Source organism: Saimiri boliviensis, chromosome 11 (genome assembly GCF_048565385.1).
Source record: "Saimiri boliviensis isolate mSaiBol1 chromosome 11, mSaiBol1.pri, whole genome shotgun sequence".
Classification (NCBI taxonomy): domain Eukaryota; kingdom Metazoa; phylum Chordata; class Mammalia; order Primates; family Cebidae; genus Saimiri; species Saimiri boliviensis.
In genome coordinates, this window is record NC_133459.1 from 15013115 (window position 1) to 15033854 (window position 20740).

At 55.9% G+C, this 20740-nt stretch overlaps 1 protein-coding gene across 3 annotated transcripts in view; it reads right to left on the bottom strand.

Annotated features, from left to right (window-relative positions):
* Positions 1-18473, bottom strand: part of EPHA2 (EPH receptor A2) — a 40634-nt gene extending 22161 nt beyond the window's left edge. For 2 of the 3 annotated variants that reach the window (XM_039474078.2, XM_039474079.2), the window contains exons 1-3: positions 9826-10043; positions 4878-4945; positions 2371-3040 (exon numbers count right to left, since the gene is read on the bottom strand). In XM_039474078.2, the coding sequence (XP_039330012.2) occupies positions 2371-3040; positions 4878-4945; positions 9826-9910 (823 nt within the window). In that variant the 5' untranslated portion in view covers positions 9911-10043. Of the gene's footprint in view, positions 1-2370; positions 3041-4877; positions 4946-9825; positions 10044-18451 lie in introns of those variants that run through there. The other variant, XM_074380140.1, reaches the window with a different exon arrangement.
* Between the last annotated feature and the right edge of the window lie 2267 nt (positions 18474-20740).

Sequence of the window (20740 nt, forward strand, 5' to 3'; positions counted from 1 at the left end):
GAACCTCAGTTTCCTCATCTGTCAAATGGGATTGATCTTAATCCCCGCCACGCAGAAAGGTGGTGTGGATTCCACTCTCGTGTCTGATAAAGTGCTTGCTTGGCTCAGCGCCTGCCCCTCAGACAGCACCTGTCTACGGTAGCGACTGTCATCACCTCCCACAGCAGCATGAGCAGGGGCTGCTGAGAAAAGTCTAGAAGCATAAGGTGGAGCCAGCCAGGGGTTCCTGGCATCTCCCGTACCAGCACCCGGCCACACTGAGAGGAATTTTGGTGGGAGGATCCCAGCTGTAGGTGACTAGCGATTGACAGAGTCTCACCAGCTAAGTTGGGGATTTCGCTCCTGGAAACTCGTCCTCCTGCTGGGCTGATCTTCCCAGCAGGAGGCTGCTTGGCTCTCTGCAAACAAAGTCTGCCAGAACCCTGACCCCCCACCTCTAGAGGAGGGAAGGCTGCCCCACTTCCTGGAGAGACACCCCCCAACCGTCCACTTATCTCTTCGGGGCCTGCATCACCAGCCTGTGGAAAGTTTTCAGCTGCCCCTCGCCCCCACCCCCGCATTCTTGTGCGAAGATGTCATGTGGGAGGAGCCTGCTCGCCCCACTGGGCTGCCTCGTCCGGCCCCCACCAACCCCACAGTCATTGTCTGAAACTGGGAGTGTGCATTCGAGGTCACCTAAAGCAGGGGCCGCCTGGGGAAGGGAGGCTCGCTCGGCAGAGGGGAGCCGGGAATACAAGGGGCAATGGGATGGGCCAGAGCAGAGTCCACACCACAGGCAAGTGGGGCTCATCAGAAGGGGTTTCAGGGTCCTCCCACCCTTCAACCCCCTTCCTGGGCTACAGGATCCATGGCTATCAAACAAGCAGAAAGTCTTCTGGTGTTATTGAAATTTCTCATTTCACTCACAGGAAACCCAAGGCCAGAGATGAGGGGGGTTTAGCCAAGGTCACGCCGCAGGTGTGTGCAAGGCAGCTACTAAACCTCCAATTTCTTAATGCCCCGCTTATCTCAGCAAAGAAGCTGCCAGAGAGAGGGGATGAGCCAGCCCTCCGAAGGTCCGCCTGCATTCCACAAATGCCCTGCCCCAGGGCCATTTCCAGAAAAAGTCACCCATTGAAAATCCACATTGCTGTGGAGATTTCCGCTGTCACAGGCTCTGGGCACACCAAGCCACAGCTTGCTCCATGTAAGCTCACTAATGCCCAAACCTCATTCCCCAAGGAGAGTCTGATCTAACTGGCTTCTTTTCTGGACCCAGTGTGTCATCAATAGAGACCCCAGTGGAAAATCTGTGGGTCCTGGGAAGATTCAGACAAGAAAGGCAGACCCTGGGCCCTCTCCGCCTCTCCCTCAACAAAAGCATGTCCCAAAAGCTCCCCTGGTGATCCTGATATGCGGCCAGGGGATGTGCACCCCAGGTCCAACTCAGTTACCTCCATGTACAGAAGAGGCCCAGAGAGGTTAAGTAGCTTGCCTAAGGTCACACAGAGAGTTGATAACAGACAAGGAACTCGTTCCTGGTACTCCTACCATGAGACCACAGTGCCGGTGCACAGGAGACACTCAGTATACATTTGCGGGATGAATAAAAAATAACAGCCACATTTAAAAGTACTTACATGGCAGGCAGTGACCTAAGCGCTTTGCTATTAAGTCATTTGATGATCACAGACGTTCTATGACATAGATGCTGTGATCATCTCCGTTTTATAAATGAGGAAACCCAGGTACAGAGAGGTCAAGGAAATGACGTAAAGCCACGCAGCTAAAAATGTAGACCTGGGATTTGAACACAGGCGTTCTTGTTCTAGAGTCCTCAAGCCTAACCTCCACACTCTACTGTTTCTCAATTCATTCATTCATTTTTTGTTTTTCTAGACAGAGTCTCACTCTGTCACCCAGGCTGGAGTATAGTGGTGCAATCTTGGCTCACTGCAACCTCTGTCTCCCAGATTCAAGCAATCAATTCTCGTGCCTCAGCCTCCCAGGTAGCTGGGATTAAAGGTGCGTACCATCACACCGGACTAATTTTTGTATTTTTAGTAGAGACAGGGCTTCACTATGTTGCTGGTCTCAAACTCCTGGGCTCAAGTGATCCACCTGCCTCAGCCTCCCAAAGTGCTGGGATTACAGGCATGAGCCACTGGGTCCAGCCACAATTCATCCATTATTAATGAATGAGTTAATCCAGCTTTAATATGGAAACTGATGTCTGGGAAGGATCTATCATTTCCACTAACAGAACTAATGCACATCATCAAAGTGGGGATGAGTTTACCAAGATCCCATGATTCCAAAGCTAAAGACCAGAATGGGAATGCAGTGTGTCGCTCCAGAACCCCTTCCCTGCCACTCAGAACCGTCACTTACCCTGGCAGGCGTCCTCCACCTTCTCATAGCCTGCCTGGCACAGGCACTGCCCAATGGGCACCAGCCACTCGCCATCCACTGCACAGTGCATACGGGGCTCTTCGCCCCCCGGTGGCACCACAGCATGATCCACGCAGGTGCCGGCCACGGTGGCCAGGGAGGGTGCATCAGAGCCGGCGATGGTCTCAGGGAAGCGAGCCAGGCCCTGCAGCAGCTCGGGGCATTTCTTGTAGTAGACACGGACGGAGAGCAATGCCACACAGGCGCCAATATCCTGGAAGGCCAGGTAGAAGCCCTTGCGGGTGAGCGGCCCCACGGAGCGCTCCTCCACGTTCAGCTTCACGAGGCGAGTCTCGAAGTCGCTGCTGACAGTGATCTCATCAGGCGCAATGGTGTCAATCTTGGTGAACTGGCGCTTCTGGAAGTTGGTGCCGTAGTCCAGGTCCGACTCTGCGTAGTAGAGGTTGAAAGTCTCCTTGCAGGAGCTGGCACCGCCGGGGAAGCTGTTGCAGTCGCGCACGGTAAACTTGAGCTCAATGAAGATGCGCTCGGCCTCTCCTCGGTACACCCAGTTGGTGCGAAGCCAGTTGTCCTGGTCGCCAGACATCACGTTGCACACGGAGTACATGTAGATGGGCATGTCGTCCATGATGTTCTGCATCAGGTCCCACTGGGGGGGAAGACACACGTTAGTGTGGGCAGGTGCCTGGGGAAACTGAGGACCAGGTGGCAGAGTGGGGCACTAGGCAGATGCTTTCCGGTTCGTGCTCTCCCGGTTCTACGGTGAAGGAAACTGAGGCCTGGGGCGGGTGGGGGGTGAATCCATAAGTGGCTGAGCGGGAATCTGGTCCCTGGTCTTTCTGGCACAGGTCTGGATGCCAGACCTCTCTGTTAGACCATGAGCCTGCGGGTGGCGTCTGGGGCTCCACATGACCTCAGGTGGGTTATGCTCTCTGAGCCGCAATTTCCTCATCTGTATGATGGGGGCAAGACTCCCTACCTCGCAGAATTGCTGTGAGGATAAAGGAAAGAATGTCTACCCTGGCCGAGCACAGTGCTGGGCACAAGGTAATAGGCATAAGGGCAGCCAGTATGATTATTTGTTACTCTGGGTATTATTCACCACACACGCATGTGTGTTGGCAAGCAAAGGAGTAGCATTAAGTCAAAAACAATGGATGATCCTCTCTGTCATTTACAATTTGGCTTTGGAGCAGATCAACCCGTTCCTCCCTCTCTGGATCACAACTCAGCCTTCTCCAGAAAGAATTCCCAGGTTAGGCCACAGTTGGGCCAAGTGCCCCCACCACCCAGCTCCCACAGTCGCCATGTTCCCCTCACCCCGTACCCCTTGCCATTTACCAAGGTGCACTTGGTACGGCACGTTAAGACCCCTACATCTGGGCTCCCACACTAGATTTGGGGTTCCTCGGCCAGGGTCTGCATCTAATTCACCTCTGTGTCCCTAGAGCCTGCCTGAGACAGAGTAGGTGCTCAGGGAAGTGTTTGTTGAATGAATGAACAAAAGAATGAATGGAAAGCAAAGGGGAGGAGGAGAGAAGCCCGGGCTACACTGCGTGGCACTGGCCAAGGCTCTACACGCCCTTGGGCCTCAGTTTCCCACTTGGTATAATGACTGGGTTGTATTTGGGGACCCATGTTCCCTCCCGGCTACACTTCCAAGGTCCTAGAAATCTGCTCAGAACTACACCCCAGCCAAGCCTGCCCAGGGCTAGGGACAAGAAACCGACTCATACAGATCTGGCCAGCTGTGGGAACTATTCCGAATGGCCCCCGGGAGACAGCCCCCAGTCTGAGCTTAGGGCCCAGGACAAACTCAGCAAGGGCCCATTGTATAGAGAGGGAAACTGAGGCCCGGAGAACCGCAGCATCTTCCCCAAGATCACACAGCAGACACACACAAAGCCGGGGCAGAACCCCCCGCTCCTGCCCCCGCTCCTGGTCACCTCAGGACAGCACAGAGGGGACAGACCTGGGTGAGAATGAGGCAGAGAAATGCAGCCCCCCACAGGAAGGGGAAGTAACAGCTGGAGGTGGGAAAGGGGCGGGCAGGAAGGAACTTGATCAGGTTCCCCTGATCCCCGTCTCTCCTTCACCCCTCACCTCCAGGGCTGAGGCCTCAAGACAGGGGGCATCTTTAACCCCTTCCCTCCCAAGAGGTGGATGGGGGGTGCCAGAGATCCCTCTGACTGTCAGCCCTTCTGGGACAGGGACAGCCCAACTCCACTCGGGCCTTCTCTGTCTCCCCACTTCCCCCACCTCTCAGGCTTACCCCCACCCCCAGTACCTTCCCCCCCCCGCAGCCAGCCCTGGCCTGGGCCTGCTGACTCTGAGCCTGGTGTGAGAAGCCGGACCCTGAGCCCGAGACCTGGCTGAGCTGCTGGATTGAAGCCAGGCCCCACACTCGCTGGGCCTCAGTTTCTCCATCTCTATAGGGGACCGGCAGCCCCATTTCCCAGCCTGTCCCCGCCCAAAGGCTTACGTACCCCTTTGCCATACGGTTGTGTGAGCCAGCCGAGCTCTCCCCCAGCTGCAGCAAAATCCAGCAGTACCACTGAAAGAGAGCAGGGACAGTGGGTGAGCCTGGGGGTGTCTCCAGGAGTCAGACCATGGCAGGAAAGGTGAGGATCGCTCCGGGAACCCCAAACCTCAGAGAGAGAAAGAGCGAGGGACCCCACCATGCAGGGTTACCGTATCCAAGAAAACCATCCCTCAACTCATGGGGGAAACAGGCCCAGAGAAGGGTTGGAACCCAGCTGAAGCCACACAGCAGGTTGGGGTCGGGTCTGGGCCTCCTGCTTCCCAAGCCAGGGTTCCAGCCTGCTGCCCCCCTCCGTTAGTCCCCAGCTGGGCAGAGCAGGCCAGGGAGCTCAGCCTGGCAGGAGAACAGCAGCTGGGCAGAGAGCTGGGCCGAGCAGAGTGTTAAGTGACACCCCACCGTCCCGTCTGCTTCCTTGAACAAGGCCCTTCGGCAGCACTTCCCATGCATGTGGGCCTTGGGGACACTGGTGTCTGCTTCTGCCACATTCCCCCCAGCAGGAAACACACCAGCCCCACTCAGGCCATGTAGCACACACACACGCACCTACAGTACACATGCATCTTGTGGCACTCCAAGAAGAGAGTGCTGTTAACAGGTGGGAACAGCTCCAGGGTGGAGGAGGGAAGCGGGTATCTGGAAACCGATCTCACCACAAAAGCCACAGAACAGGCGGGATAAAGCCCTGAACCCACGGGACCCCCTAGGAGGGGCCCAAAGATACACACAGCTGGCGAGGTCCCCTCCCTGGGAAAGTCACTCCCACCACCCCTGCCCCTCACATCCTGACCACTGCCCTGCCAGGGGTGCTCCAGAGGTTCCTGGGAGATCAGGGATGGAAGCCCATGTAGGGGGCATTCTAGGCCCAGAGGATCCAGGTGTCAGGACTATGCTGTTCCCAGAAAGGCGACCGGAGCCTGGCGAGGGACACACCCCCAGGGGCTTCCCTACACGGAGTCCTGCCCTTGCGCATCTCCCGCTGATCCACCCCAGGTTCTCTGCCAGGCTCAGAGGCCATAGCCAAAACCTAAGACCCTAGGTACTGCCCCCGCTCCATTTCCAAGTAAAGTCCAGGTAGCTGCCAATAAGCACTACCCTCCCTGGAGGGTAAGGAGATTGGAGAAACTGAGAATAGAATCTATGCAAGATGGATTCACAGGGGAAAGCCCTAAGGTGGGGGTAAAGAAAGCAAGTCAGGGCTTCCTTTGGGCCCTGAAGCATGAGGGGTCTGCCTCAGAAGCCCCATTCCTCAAGGCCAGGACCGGAGAGAGACTCAGAAGGTGGACAGAGCTCCAGGCAGGCTGGGAGCAGGGATGGCCTGGTTTGCGGAAATGGGAGCGGGGCTCTGAGGGGGGTCTTGGAACCCCTTCCTGAAGTGACATGGGCCTCCTACCTGGGCTGAACGCCCCCAGGCTGGGGTGTGAGGCGCTGCCACCCCTACTACTGACCTGAGCCAAACCTCTCTAGGAAGGCCCCGGCAGCCCAGAGAGGCAAGAGGAAATCCAGTGTGGCACCGGCCCCATGGCAGAGGCTGTGGGGATAGGGGAGGGTGGCTGGGGGCAACGGGGTGGGCAGGGGCAGGGATTTGTTCAGACATGCCCAGGACCGGGGCTTGGAAACTCACTAACCCTACTAGCAAATGGAATGTTCCAGCTACACAGGAAGGAATCTGGAAGCTCCTGACTTCAGCTGGGTGGGTAGAAGGACAAAGGTTCGTCACAGTCCTGCAGCCCCCACCTCGGACTGGCAAGAAGCTGAGGTGTGTGCCCAGGGGAGGGGGCTCAGGGTGCCCAGGCTTCTGAAGGGTTAACCTGGCACGGGGGCCCACCCTTTCCAGCCTGGGCCCAGCTCTAGAAGTAGCACAGGGCTCCATCGGAGAAGAAAAGCCCTCACGCAGGAAGGAGTCCCCCCCCTCGACAGGGGTTTCCAATGCCGGCCCCCTCCCAGGGAAATTCCCTCGAACCAACCACTAGGAACAGGAAGCGCCCAACACTGGGTCCCTCCGCCCTGACTCGGGTGCGGCTCTTTCCCCAGGTTCTTCCAGCTCTTGCTTCCCTGGAAAGGGTGGGAGCCTGGGAGCCCCTCAGCTGCCCCAGACAGCTTCCTGGAGAGGCTTAGGCTAAGCAGGGCTTATCCATGAGCCCTCTATCCCCTTACCTTCCCATTTCTGGGGGGAAAAAAAACCACACACACACCACACACCCACACACACCGCACACCACACACACACCCCTCCTTCTTTACCGTAAGTTCCACTGTAAGTGCCATCTTTGTGGGGGCACATTGCTCCACGGCTTCTTCCACAAATACAGGACTACCACCCACTCCCCTGTGATTCCCCCCCTGCTCCCCCCATTCCTCTTTAACCAAGACTAGCTAATCCCTAAAGGAAGCATGGAAATGGGGGCTCTGGGGAAAACGTGAAAGAAAAAGGGAAGGGGATAGAGGGCAGACGGGGGGGGCCCCCGGCAGAAACAGAAACCAAGAACTTCCTGGCACTCTCCAGCCCTCTTCCCATCAGCAGCATCCCAGCTCAGCACCTCCGGCCACCTGCCCAGACCCCTGCCCAGCTATGCCCGTTTCCCAGGAAAATCCACCATGACACCAACCACTGGGCAAAGGCCCTTGGCTCTGGCAGCCGAGAAGCGGGGTGCTCGGGGCTGGTCCTCGGTGCAGAGGGCCCTGGTTGGTAAGCACTCGGGCCTCCCTCTCTTACCCCATTTGTAAAACAGAGGGCAGATTCAGTGGCTGTTGAGGATATAACAGGAGCCAAGTGGGCAACCAAGTACAGCCTAGGGGCAAGGGGGCAAGAAAGCAGCCCAAAGCAGCTGGGGGCAGGTGGAAAAGGCACCTGTGTCCTCCTACCTGCCCCCTAAGCCACCCCCAGGCAGACCCACCACATCCCGCCTGATTCCCAGGAACTGAAACCAGCAGCTGCCAGCTGGGCCATCATGCCCACCCCCACCCAGGCACACTTCTCTAGGGAATCTTTCACGGGGACCAGAGTCGAAGTGAAAATGTCCCCCCCACCCCAGTGCAATACACAAGGCTTCGCCCCCCCATCCCATGGGGCGTGTGGGTGGGGTTTAATCACACAGGCTGGGGAAAGGGGAATGAAAGGAGCAAGAGCAAGGCAGCTTCAGGCTTCCAGGCCAGCGTGGGGCTGCAGGAGCAAAGCACCCGCCTAATCCCCACCCCCCATGGGCAGCCGAGGAGAAAGGCCTGTAGTGATTCCAGCTGTCTCTCCCCTTCTCTCCAACCACAGTCCCCCAGGACGGGGGAGGACCAAACGTTAGTGGGGCGGATACTGGTGGCGGCAGAAATCCCTGCCATGCGTGCCTCCTGCAACTAGAGGTCCCCGTTGGGACCCGGGCCCTGTTGCTCCAGAGACTGAGACAGGATGTCACCCCCAACTTGCCACTGCCCAATAGCTCCAGATTGGGCCTCTTTTCCTCCCAACACGGAACAGCAAAACCTCCAAACTCAGTTTGGGAGGCAGAAAAAGAAGGAAACAGGCCGGGCGCGGTGGCTCACGCCTGTAATCCCAGCACTTTGGGAGGCCAAGGCGGTGGATCACCTGAAGTCAGAAGTTCAGGACGAGCCTGACCAACATGGTGAAACCCCGACTCTATTAAAAAATACAAAACTTAGCCGGTGGTGGCGGCGGGCGCCTGTACTCCCAGCTACTCAGGAGGCTGAGACAGAAGAATTGCTTGAACCCGGGAGGCGGAGGTTGCAGTGAGCCCAGATCGCGCCATTGTACTCCAGCCTGGGCCACAAGAGCGAAACTCCGGCTCAAAAAAAAAAAAAAAAAAAAAAAAAAGGAAACTTCTCACCGGCGCAGGGTTTCCTCCCGGCTTCCCCCTTGTGGAGCCTGCGGAAACCTCGCTCTGCCCAGGCAGGCGGGGAAACCTTGCCCTCTTGGAAACTGAAGCTGGCCTCGGCTGGGTGGACAGGAAGGTCCTCGGCCAGAGGCAGGAGCCCCCATCCTCGCCACGACCCTAGCAGAGGGTCAACGCCCCCATCCACACACCCGCCGCACTGTGGGCAAAGTCTGTGGCCCCACACTCCGAGCAGCTCCGGGAACACTGGGGCGGGGGTGGGTGATTCAGTCCCCCACCTCCGGGTGCCCTGACTCCCTGGTGGCCCTGGGCTGACAGCTCCACACCTGGGGAGACCGCGCCCCCACCTGCCGCATTTCCTCGTTCTGAGTCACCCTTGCTCAGAACGCTTGACTTTGGGACTTCCTGTCCGCACTCGGGGCCCCTAACCTGCCCCGGGAGCCCTGGAGTGCGGCTTGGGAAAGAGAGAAAGGAGTGTGTGGGCAGGGATTGGCCCGAACCTCCGTCCACGCTCTCCCTCGGGACTCGAGGTGAAGGGGGACGTGGAGAAAATCTCAGGGAACTGGAGCTTCTCCTGGGGGCTCCCGCTCGCCGGAGCCCCCTCCCCAAAATGTGAGGCCTGCACAGTATGCCTTCTCCGCAAAACCCCGGGAAGTAGGTTAGTGAATTCAGGTCACTAAGAAGCTGAGCCCGCGGAAAGCCGCCCAAACACTCCCTTCTCCAAGGGACTCCCCACGCCCCCCGCCGGGACGCGTTGCTGAAGCCGCTGCCTGAGCTGCAACCGCGTGGCCTGCGCCGCGTCCACTTCTCCGCAGCCCCCGAGGCCCGTGCGCCCAAGCCGAAACCCCTTATTCTCCAGAGCTCTTGTGACCCCGGGTGGGGGCCTGGGCTCGCCTCGACCGCAGCCCGTGCGCCCTCCGCACTCCAGCGCGCCGGGACTGGGCGGCACCAGGTCGGTTTCCAAAGTTGCGTGCGTTAAGGTGCGCGGGGCTCTGGGGGCCACTCGGGCCCGCGGGCCCCGGGGCCCGGGGTCCAGCCGCCGCGCGCACTCACCTTCCTTGCCCTGCGCTGCCGCGATCGCGGCCACCGCGCAGCCCCACAGCAGGGCGAAACAGGCGCGGGCTGCCCAGAGCTCCATGCCGCGCTCCTCGCTCTCGGTCCGATCCCCTGCTCCCGGCTCCCGCACTCCCGCAAACCGGCACTGGCCTCGGTGTCCGCTCCCGCCGACCGGCCCGCGCGCAACTTCTGCCCCTCCTGCCCCGAGTCCTTAATGGAAGTTGGGTGAGAACCGGCTCCTGTTCATTCATGCCCCGCGTGACGTCACCGAGGCCACGCCCTCAGGAATGTCTTTAAAGGGGCCGGGCTGGCACCGAAGGGGAGGGAGGGGAAGTCCGGAGGGGTTTGGGGGAGGATCTTGGGGCCCTCTGGACTCGCAGGCTTTCCGCAGGCCCTCCAGAGCTTGAGCATCTCAAAGCGCCAGCGCCCCTAGGGGTTAGTCACCGGGGATCTCTGAGCCCGGTATCCTCGGAGCCGACCTGGAATGGTTTTGCGCTGAGCCATGCCCAGCCTGCCCTTTACCTCTGCGACTGAGCTCAACGCCGGCCTGAAGGCCTGGGCTGAAATGGATTGGGGGTCCAATAAGCAGTTAACTCCTAAGCAGCAGGCCTGGGAGAGTGGCCTGGAAATAGACCTGGATGCCCCCCTTCCTAAAACCCTTGAAGAGTGTACCAAGCTGCTGATGGTCAAGAAGAGTATCTCTGTTCAGAAGCCTCTAAGCCTACTGTGATCTAAGAGTAGGTTCATCTCCTCTGGAAGTGGATCAGACATGCACTATCTTATTTATTAATAATTCTCATCTGGGAGGCAAGGGTCATCATCCCCACGTTACAGAAGAGGAAACCGAGGCTCCAAGAGTGTAAAGAACACGCCCGAAGGGTGCACAGCTCACAGGTAGTAGAAGCAGGATTTGAATCACGGTGGTCACTGCTTGAATCACTGCTTGTTTTGGGGGGTGGGGTGAGGCGCTTTTGTGCAGAGCACCCCTGGCCCCCAATCCTGCCACGGCAGGATCGGTTCGTAGGTTTTGACAATTTTGAGGACGCCTGCCTACTACCTGCCCCTTCGTAAGACCTCTTCACAAAGTTTCCTCAGATGTGAGCTCATCTCCCTTCCTGACGGAAGCGGCTGGTGTGAAGGAAACAAATGGGAAATGTTTCTGGCCCGCCTGCCCGGCCACCCACGGCTGCCTGTTGCCCAATCACTATTTGACCAGTCCAGGAGGAGCAACTGTGGCAGGCCTGATTTCCTGGGAGGCCCCAGACTCCCTCTGCCTACCTCTTCCTTTCTGACCCCATCCTCCCTTCGATGCCCAGGACCTGCTACCCAGGTACCTGAGTCCTCTCTGCCAGATGTGAACATCTTGGCCTCTCGCCTTGGTGCCTGCTCTTGGGAAGTGGGTTCAGACACCTCTCCTGCAGGGAGAGAGGAAGGGTTAATTACAGGTGTTGGAGTTAATTAAAGCCTTTGACCAAGAGGATGGGAGGAGAGCCTTGGTCTTCGGAAAGCCTGTAAGTGTGCAAGTGCCTGTGAAAATGAGTGCATGTGTGTGAGGGTGTGAGATTGTGTTTGAATGTGCATGTATGTGTGTAGACATGAGAGTGCTGATGTATGTACGACTGTGTGTGTGTGTATGGACATAAGTGTTGGTTTATGTGACTGGGTGAGGTGGCTCACACCTGTAATCCCAGCACTTTGGGAGGCCAAGGCAGGCAGATAATTTGAGGTCAGGAGTACCAGACATGCCTGGCCAACATGGTAAAACCTCATCTCTACTAAAAATAAAAAAAATTAGCTGGGCGTGGTGACGCACACCTGTAGTCTCATCTACTAAGGAGGCTAAGGCAGGAGAATCACTTGAACCCAGGAGGCAGAGATTGCAGTGAGCTGAGATTGTGCCACTGCACTCCAGCCTAGGCCAGCAAGATTCTGTCTCAAAAAAAAAAAAAAAAAAGTGGCCGGGTGTGGTGGTGGCTCATGCCTGTAATCCAAGCACTTTGGAGGCCAAGGCAAGCAGATCACCTGAGGTCAGGAGTTCAAGACCAGCCTGACCAACATAGTAAAACCCTGTCTTAAAAAAAAAAAAGTGTTGGTGTATGTGTGTATGATCGTGCATGTGGGTGTGAGAGGATTTGTTTATGAGTGCGTGTGAGTACTTCACAGTGGTTGCAGAGTCAGCCCATGAGTTTCTGAGTAAGTTGTTTCACTTCCCTGAGCCTCAGTTTGCTCACTGGGAAGATGTAAAGCCTATTTTGAAGAGTTACCATAAAGATCCAATAAAGTCACGCATGTAAACCACAGAAAGCACGCATGAAATCTCAGCTGCTACTGGGTTACACACGGTTCAGGAGCGGGAAGCCACATCTGTGAAGAGCAGGGCATGTGTTGTGCCCAGGGCTCTGTGGACAGGCATGTGGTGTGTGTGGATGAGTGTGGGCATGTGTGTAGTACATGGTAAGGGTTAAGTGTTTTGTATGTTGTATTGGAGCCTCTAGACTAGGGACACTGGTATGTGTAAGACTCCGTGTGAGTTGTGTGGAAGCCACTGTTTGTACATGTATGCTACATGCCACTTGCAGGCTCCATATGTCAGACGTGTCACTAGAGGTCACACTGCAGGAGGACAGGGATGTTTGTAGAAAACAGACAGTGCCAGCCATGGGCGGTGGCTCACGCCCATAATCCCAGCACTTTGGGAGGCTGAGGTGGGTGGATCACAAGGTCAAGAGATCGAGACCATCCTGGCCAACATGGTGAAACCCCGTCTCTACTAAAAATACAAAAATTAACTAGGCATGGTGGCACATGCCTGTAATCCCAGCTACTTGGGAGGCTGAGCCAGGAGAATCACTTGAACCTGGGAGGAGAGGTTGCAGTGAGCTGAAATTGTGCCACTGCACTCTAGCCTGGGCGACAGAGCAAGACTCCATCTCAAAAAGAAAGAAAGAAAGAAAGAAAGAAAACAGACAGTGCCTGATACACACTAGATATTCAGCAAGCCTCCCCTGAATGAATGAAGTAATGAATGAATGACAGTGTTGCAAGTTCTGTGTTTCGTGAACGTCTCTGTATGTAGTGTTGGTTGGTCCTTCTGGTGGCAAGTGTGAGTTTCCATGTGTGGATCCAAGCACATGCACCTGGCAGGGGTGCAGGCAGGCCCTAACGGCTGTGGGGCCTGTGCCCAGCAGTACGTGCATAAGTTGGGGGCAGGGAGTACAGAGCAGGGTGTCACCCATCTGCAGCATGTGACGTGAGCAGAGGCCTGTGGGAAGGAGTGGTATGTCACGTGGGAGTAAGAGGGTGTGGGATGGGGGCAGTTCCCTGGCCTTTAGTCACCCATCTGGTGATACACCCTTCCCTCTTTCCTGTCCGACTCAGAGTCCTTCCTGTTCTGGGTGACTGGGTGCTAAGAGGAAAGTTCTTCAGTGAGTCTTACAAAGCGGCACCAAAACGTGGTATTTATAGTGACATAATCAGCCTTAATGGAGGTGGAATTACCCTACAAAGGCCCCAAGGAGCCCTCAGGGCCTCAGAGCCACTGCGGCAGATAGGGCTCCAGTACAGGCAGGTGGAGCCCAAGTGAGTGTGTGTTTGTGTGTCACTGCCTCACCTGCCAATCCCTGCCTCCAGCCCACCAGCCCGCCAGCCCACCAGCCTGCCTTTGTTAGGACTTAGCTGGGGCTGGGGGCTGGGGGCTGGGGGCAAGGAGACCACAAAGGTGAATGCTGAAGCCATGGCTTCACTTACCCCACCTTTGATCTGTGCCTGCCTTTGGCCAAGAACATCAGAAAAATAATGCAGCCTGGACAACATAGTGAGACCCCATCTCTACAAAAGAAAAAAAGTAGCTGGGCATGGTGGTGAGCACCTGTGGCCTCAGCTACTGAGACGGCTGAGGCAGGAGGATCACTTGAGCCTGGGAGGTCAAGGCTGCAATGAGCTGTGATTGCACCATTGCACTCCAGCCTAGGCAACCAAGTGAGACCCTGTCTCACAAAAAATTTTAAAAAAGAAAAGGCCGGGCAAGGTGGCTCACCCCTGTAATCCCAGCACTTTGGGAGGCCAAGGGGGGCAGATCACCTGAGCTCAGGAGTTCCAGACGAGCCTGGCCAACACAGTGAAAACCCCATCTCCACTAAAAAAAAAATACCAAAAAAAAAAAAAAAAAAAAAAAAACATTAGCTGGGCATGGTGGCGGGTGCCTGTAATCTCAGCTACTCCAGAGGCTGAGGCAGCAGAATCGCTTGAACCCGGGAGGCAGAGGTTGCAGTGAGCCAAGGTCACACCACCGCACTCCAGCCTGGGGGAAAGAAGGCGACTCTGTCTCAAAAAGAAAAGAAAAGAAAAAAATAATAATTGTAGCCAATACTTAGAAAGCATTACTATGTGCCAGGTCCAGTTCTAAGTACCTCATCGATACTGATCCACTTAATTCTCATGACACCCCCATGAGGTGAGCACTGCTTCTGTCCACATTTTGCAGAAAAGCAAATTCAGAAGTAAAATTTGGAGCTGGGGTTCCAGCCCAGACAGTCTATATCCAGCACACACTCTCAGGGGTACCTGTCTCCGCCACTGCCTCTGAATTCCACTGAACCCGGAGAGCAGTCCGCCTTCCTGAAAGGTGCCGACTCTCTACAGCTGGGATCTTCAAGGCAGTCTAATTACTACCTCTTGGGTGAAGCCCCCAGGGGTCAGGCCCGCCCTAGAACCCCAGGGGCCTCAACGCTGTATGACCACCAGGACCCTGGTCTCAGCCAACCAGGGTTTTTCAAACTCTCTGAACTGTCTTCTCAACTAGACTGTAAACCCCTTAGAGGTGGGGAATGAATCCAACACCAGCTAGAACGGTTCCCTGTACACAGGAGTCACTCAGCAGATGCTCACATTTGATGGTGACATTCTAAATTAGTTCCCTCCCTTCATTTTCTTTTCTTTTTTATTTTTTAAGACGGAGTCTTGGTCTGTCTCTCAGGCTGGAGTGTAGTGGTGCAATCTCGGCTCACCGCAACCTCCACCTCCGGGTTCAAGCAATTCTTCTGCCTCAGCATCCCTAGTAGCAGAGATTACAGGCAAGTGCCACCACACCCAGTTAATTTTTGTATTTTTTAGTAGAGTCGGGGTTTTACCATGTTGACTAGGCTGGTCTTGAACTCCTAACCTCAAGTGATTCCCCCTCCTTGGCCTCCCAAAGTGCTGGGATTACAGGTGTGAGCCATTGCACTTGGCCCCCTCCGTTCATTTCAATCCACATTTCTTGAAGGACTTTTTTTTTTTTTTTTTTTCTGAGATGGAATTTTGCTCTTGTTGCCCCAGCTGGAATGCAATGGTACCATCTCGGCTCACTGCAACCTCTGCCTCCCGGGTTCAAGTGATTTTCCTGCCTCAACCTCCCAAGTAGCTGAGATAACAGGCATGCCCCACCATGTCCAGCTAATTTTGTCTTTTCAGTAGAGACGGGCTTCTCCATATTGACCAGGCTGAACTCCAACCCGACCTCAAGTGATCGCCTGTCTCGGCCTCCCAAAGTGAGCCACCGGAGGTACCCAGCCCCCTCCATTCATTTCAATCCACATTTTTTGACAGCCTGCTGTATGGCAGGCCACTTCACCTCTCTGAACTCATTTAATCCTCTTTAGCCCTGGAAGGAAAAACTAATGCTGCCTCCATTTTTGCAACAACAAAGTGAGGCTCTGAGAGACGAAATGACCACAGTTACACAGCTGGTTTGCGGCAGAGGTGGGACTGAAAGATTCAGTGTGTCTCCCCCAGAGCTGAGTCGACCCGCCCTTTTTTGAACACATACTGGGCTTTCATGCCTTTGTCCCAGCTGTGCCCTCTCCCCGGATGCCCCTTCCATCTGGGCAGCTCCTACCAGACCTGCCTTGGTGTACATAACAGGAGAACAGAGTGCAAAAAGGGTACGGGAGTGCCTGGTCTATAGTGTGCGCCCAGCACAGATTCAGTGAATGATGAGCAGTGGGTCCAGCTGACTCGGATTCTCCCACGTAACCCACCGTGTGGCCTTGGGGGAGCCATGTGGGTGCGATCATCCTGGTTTCCACACTCCAGGGCTGCTGCTGGAACTCTGTGAAATCATCGTGTATCACATGCCCTTCGCTCAGTGCTGGGCACACAGTGAATGTGCACTGAATCTTAGCTATTGCTAGCTTTACAATCAAGTCACTCTGGAGAGCCGACTGGGCTCCCCCACCAAGCCAAATATTCCTCCCGGGACAAATCCCGGCTCTCACCGCATGCTCTAACTCCCTCCTCTTTAGGCAGGGGGGTCCCTGAAGGACAGAGGCCTGGCTTTATTCCCTCTTGCCATCCCCATGGTGCCAGGCATACAGTGGTGCCCAGTAAATGTGCGTTGCAAACACATGCGGTAACTAGGGCCCTATCTTTTTTAAAAGAGCACACTCCCCAGTTGCAGCCGCAAAGAGAGACAGTTCAGCTTTTCGGGTGAGGTTTTGGGGTGAACTCGTCCGAATAAAGGTTTTGCTGAACACCGCCCCATCTCCAACAAGGAGGCAATTTGAGGTGGGGGTGGGGAGACTTAATGAGGGCTCCAGGGTTTTAAAGGGGGTAGCGCAAGAGGAAGCCCCCCAATAATTGCGGGGCTTCCCCCACCCCCAGAGCTGGATTAGAGGCTGCGCCGCTTCCTCTGGGGCTCCCCTGCGCTTCCTGGGCGCCTTTGAAGTGGGTTCTTGGTAAATCCTGCCCGCGGGGCCTGGATGCGGGCGGAGCCTCCGGGCGGGGCGGGGCCTCAGCCTGGGCCGGCTTTGGGGAGGCGGCCGCCCCGTCTCTTGGGCGGCTTCCACCCACCTCCTGCCTGCGTTCACAGCCCCCTTCCTGCATCACCTGGCTCCCTGCGGGCGCCCCTCATTCTGCTCGGCTTTCCCTTCCCCATCCGGCCACATCCTCCTCTCTCACTACTCAGCTTCGACCCCCAGTGCCTTTCCCGGACCACCGGGACCACGGGCTTTTCTCTGGCCTCTGAGTGCCAGTCTTCAACCAGGTGTGTTTTTAAAAATCGAAGAAAAACCATCTCATCCTGTGGGATGTGTGTGAAAAAATAAAAATAAAATAAAGGCCGGGCGCGGTAGCTCATGCCTGCAATCCCAGAACTTTGGGAGGCCGAGGTGGGTGGATCACCTGAGGTCAGGAGTTGGAGACCATCCTGGCCAACATGGCGAAACCCCGTCTCTACTAAAAATACAAAAATTAGCCAGGCATGGTGGCGTGTGCCTGTAATCCCAGCTACTAAGGGGGCTGAGGCAGGAGGATCGCTTGAATCTGGGAGGCAGAGGTTGCAGTGAGCCGAGATGGTGCCACTGCACTCCAGCCTGGACAACAGAGTGAGACTCCATCTCAAAAAAAAAAACCAAAAAAACAAAAAAATTGGCCAGGCCTGGTGGCTCATACCTGTAATCCAAGCACTTTGGAGGCCAAGGCGGGTAGATCACCTGAGGTCGGGAGTTCAAGACCAGCCTGACCAACATGGTGAAACCCTGTCTTTAAAAAAAAAATTAAATTAAATTAAATTAAAATAACAGTGCTGGCTGGGCATGGTGGCTCACGCCGGTAATCCCAGCAGTTTGGGAGGCTGAGGCAGGCTGATCACCTGAGGTCAGGAGTTCGGGACCAGCCTGACCAACATGGAGTTGCCCCGTCTCTACTAAAAATACAAAATTAGCCGGACAAGGTGGCAGGCACCTGTAATCCCAGCTACTTGGGAGGCTGTGGCAGAAGAATAGCTTGAACGAGGGAGGCGCATGTTGCAGTGAGCTGAGATCGCACCATTGCACTCCAGTGAGCTGAGATTGAGCCATTGCACTTCAGCCTGAGCAACAAGTGACACTCCATCTCAAAAAAAAAAAAAAAATGCTATAAATAGGCCAGGCCCACCTCAGTGCTCTTACACGTTCTGACATACTGTCCCCTCTGCCTCTGCCTGGAACACTTTGTGCCCCTACCCCCAAATTTTCAGGGCTGGCTCCCTCACCTCCTTCAGATCCTTGTTGGAAGTTCAGCTCAGCTCTGCCACATTTCCTGACCACCTTGTTTAAAATAGCAGCCTCTCACCCCACTCCACCCCTGGACTCCCTGTCCCCCTTACTTGCTGTATTTTTCTTCATAGCAATTACCACCACCAGCTGCCACACTCCAGAGATTACCGTTCATTTGTCTATTGTCTGTCTCCCCCTGCACCCACCACCCCTGATCCATGTGTGAGCTCCAGGAGGAGGGCCGGGGTTGCTGCCGCTCTGTGAGTCATGAACTGCCCCCACCCCCAGTCTGGCGTACAAATTTGTTAAATGAATGAGCAAATGAATGTGGCGGCTTCCCAACTGACTGTGATGAGCGCTTACACTGCGTGATCTAGGCTAGTCAATGCTGTCTTTCCCTCCCTTTCCTCATCAGCGCATTGGGAGGTGACAGCAGCTCAGCCTCTTAGAGCAGTATGATGATGGCACAAGTTACCATATGCTGAGCATAGAGCATGGCGTCATGCCCAGAGGCCCAGGATAAAATCCAGAGACAATGACAAATGGGGGATTCCCGCTGCCGCAGAAGGCAGTGCGACCTGTGCCCCAGAGCCCCCAGGAGGTGGCCTTACCTGAGTCCCAGGGTCCTCGTCTGTGGCCCTGGGGACTTCCAGCCCTCCAGGCACTTATTTCCTACATGATCTTATTTTATACTCCCAACAGCCCTTGTGAGCAGCACACTCCTTATTTCACAGATAAGGAAACTGAGGCCGACACAGGTGAAGTGACCTGCTCAGTCTTGCACAGGAAGTGGCAAGGTCAGGATCTGAAATCCAGGCCGCTGGGCTCTAAAGGTCCTCATGCTACTCAGCTAACCACATGGTCTCTGGAAATCGCTGCCATCTTTTCTCTACCCTCCTCTCCTCCTTGCACCGTGTTCTGAGGGTCAGCCTGACAACCGGTGTCCCCTGGGCAGATGTGCAGAGGAAGATCAAGCTGTTGTTGGTCAGAGGGCAAATTTCTGGCTTCCCACGGCCACTCGCTGGGAGATTCGGATGAGGCGCTTCACTGCTCTCAGCTTTTCTTCTCGGTCAAGTGGGGATAAATATAGTACAATTCCCACCTTGTAGGGGAGACACGGGAGCCTGAAAAACCTGGCGATGTGCCTGGCACATGGCAAGTACTCCGTAAATGTCAGCTAGGATTATTTTTATCATTGACACCATATTTGGGGGCCCCAGGCTGGCAGAGAAGCTGCCAGGTGCCACCCCTTCCTGAGTCCTGACAGTTTGGCTGCAGGCCTGGGTGGAGGCTCGGAAGGAGGAAGGAGGCAAGGAGGAAGGGGTCAGGGAAGCCCCTCTGTTTACTTTCTGTCTCCCAGAAGCTCCGAATCTGACTCTAGCCCCCTCCCCTCCCTGCAGGCACTAACGCACAAGGCCCCCATTCACCAGAAATCTGCCCCAGACCCCCTGGCTGCTACGCTTCCAGGATAAGCCCATCAGGACCCCCTCAGCCCCGGAGGGAAGGAGAGAGACCCTACGCTCCTCCAGGTCTCTATTCCCGTGCCCATCTCCAGGCCTGGGCCCTCACAAGCCTACACAAACACCAGGAAGTGCCAGGAACACAGCCACACCAGACGCCTACACACACACATACATACACACACACGCACACAGCCCTGTCCATGCACGCTCACAAACACACAGCCCTGTCCGTGCACACTCACATACACACACACAGCCCTGTCCATGCACACTCATGCACACACGCACACAGCCCTGTCCGTGCACACTCTCACACACATGCACAGAGCCCTGTCCATGCACACTCACACACACACACAGCCCTGTTCATGCACATTCACACACACACACACAGCCCTGTCCGTGCACACTCACACACACATACACACAGCCCTGTCCGTGCACACTCTCACACACACATGCACACAGCCCTGTCCATGCACACTCACACACACACAGCCCTGTCCATGCACACTCTCACACACACACAGCCCTGTCTGTGCACACACACACATACACACTGCCCTGTCCATTCACACTCACACACATACACACAGCCTTGTCCATGTACTCACACACACATACAGCCCTGTACGTGCACACTCTCACACACACATACACACAGCCCTGTCCATGCACACTCACACACACAGCCCTGTCCGTGCACACTCACACACAGCCCTGTCCATGCACACTCACACACAGCCCTGTCCGTGCACACTCACACACACACAGCCCTGTCCATGCACACACACACACACACTCACACACACGGCCCTGTCCACGCACACTCACACACTCACACAGCCCTGTCCGTGCACACTCACACACTCACACAGCCCTGTCCGTGCACACTCACACACACTCTTCTAATGGCCAGGTCTCAGGGGCTCTGTAGGGACCACCTCGGGACAGGACATGGTCTCCCCTCCCCTCATTCCCCTTCCTGCTCTGTTTCCCTCTGTCTGTCCATCCATCTTCATCAGCCAGTCCCAGCGGGGCCCTGCTCACTCCCTCCCGGTTCCCCCTCCATCCTTCTGCCCATTCGTCCATCCACACATGGGTCCATCTGTCTGTCGTCTGCCTGTAGCTAGCCCTGCAGTGAGCAGTCTGTCCCCACCCAGTCCTGTCCATCGCTTCTACCGCAACACTCTTGCAAGACCCTGTCCCAGTCCTCAGCAGGCTCTCTCATCACTTGTCCAGACCCCACCCATCTATCCCCCGACCCGTTCAGCTGTGTCCTTCATCTGTCAGTCTGTTCATCCATCCATCCATCTTTCCTTCCCACCGTGGCCCAGCCCCTCTCAGCTCTCTCTGCATCCCATCCATCACTTCGCAGACAGCCCTGCCCAGCCAGGTAGTCACCTCCTAGCAGCTCCATCTGTCTGTCTGTCTGCC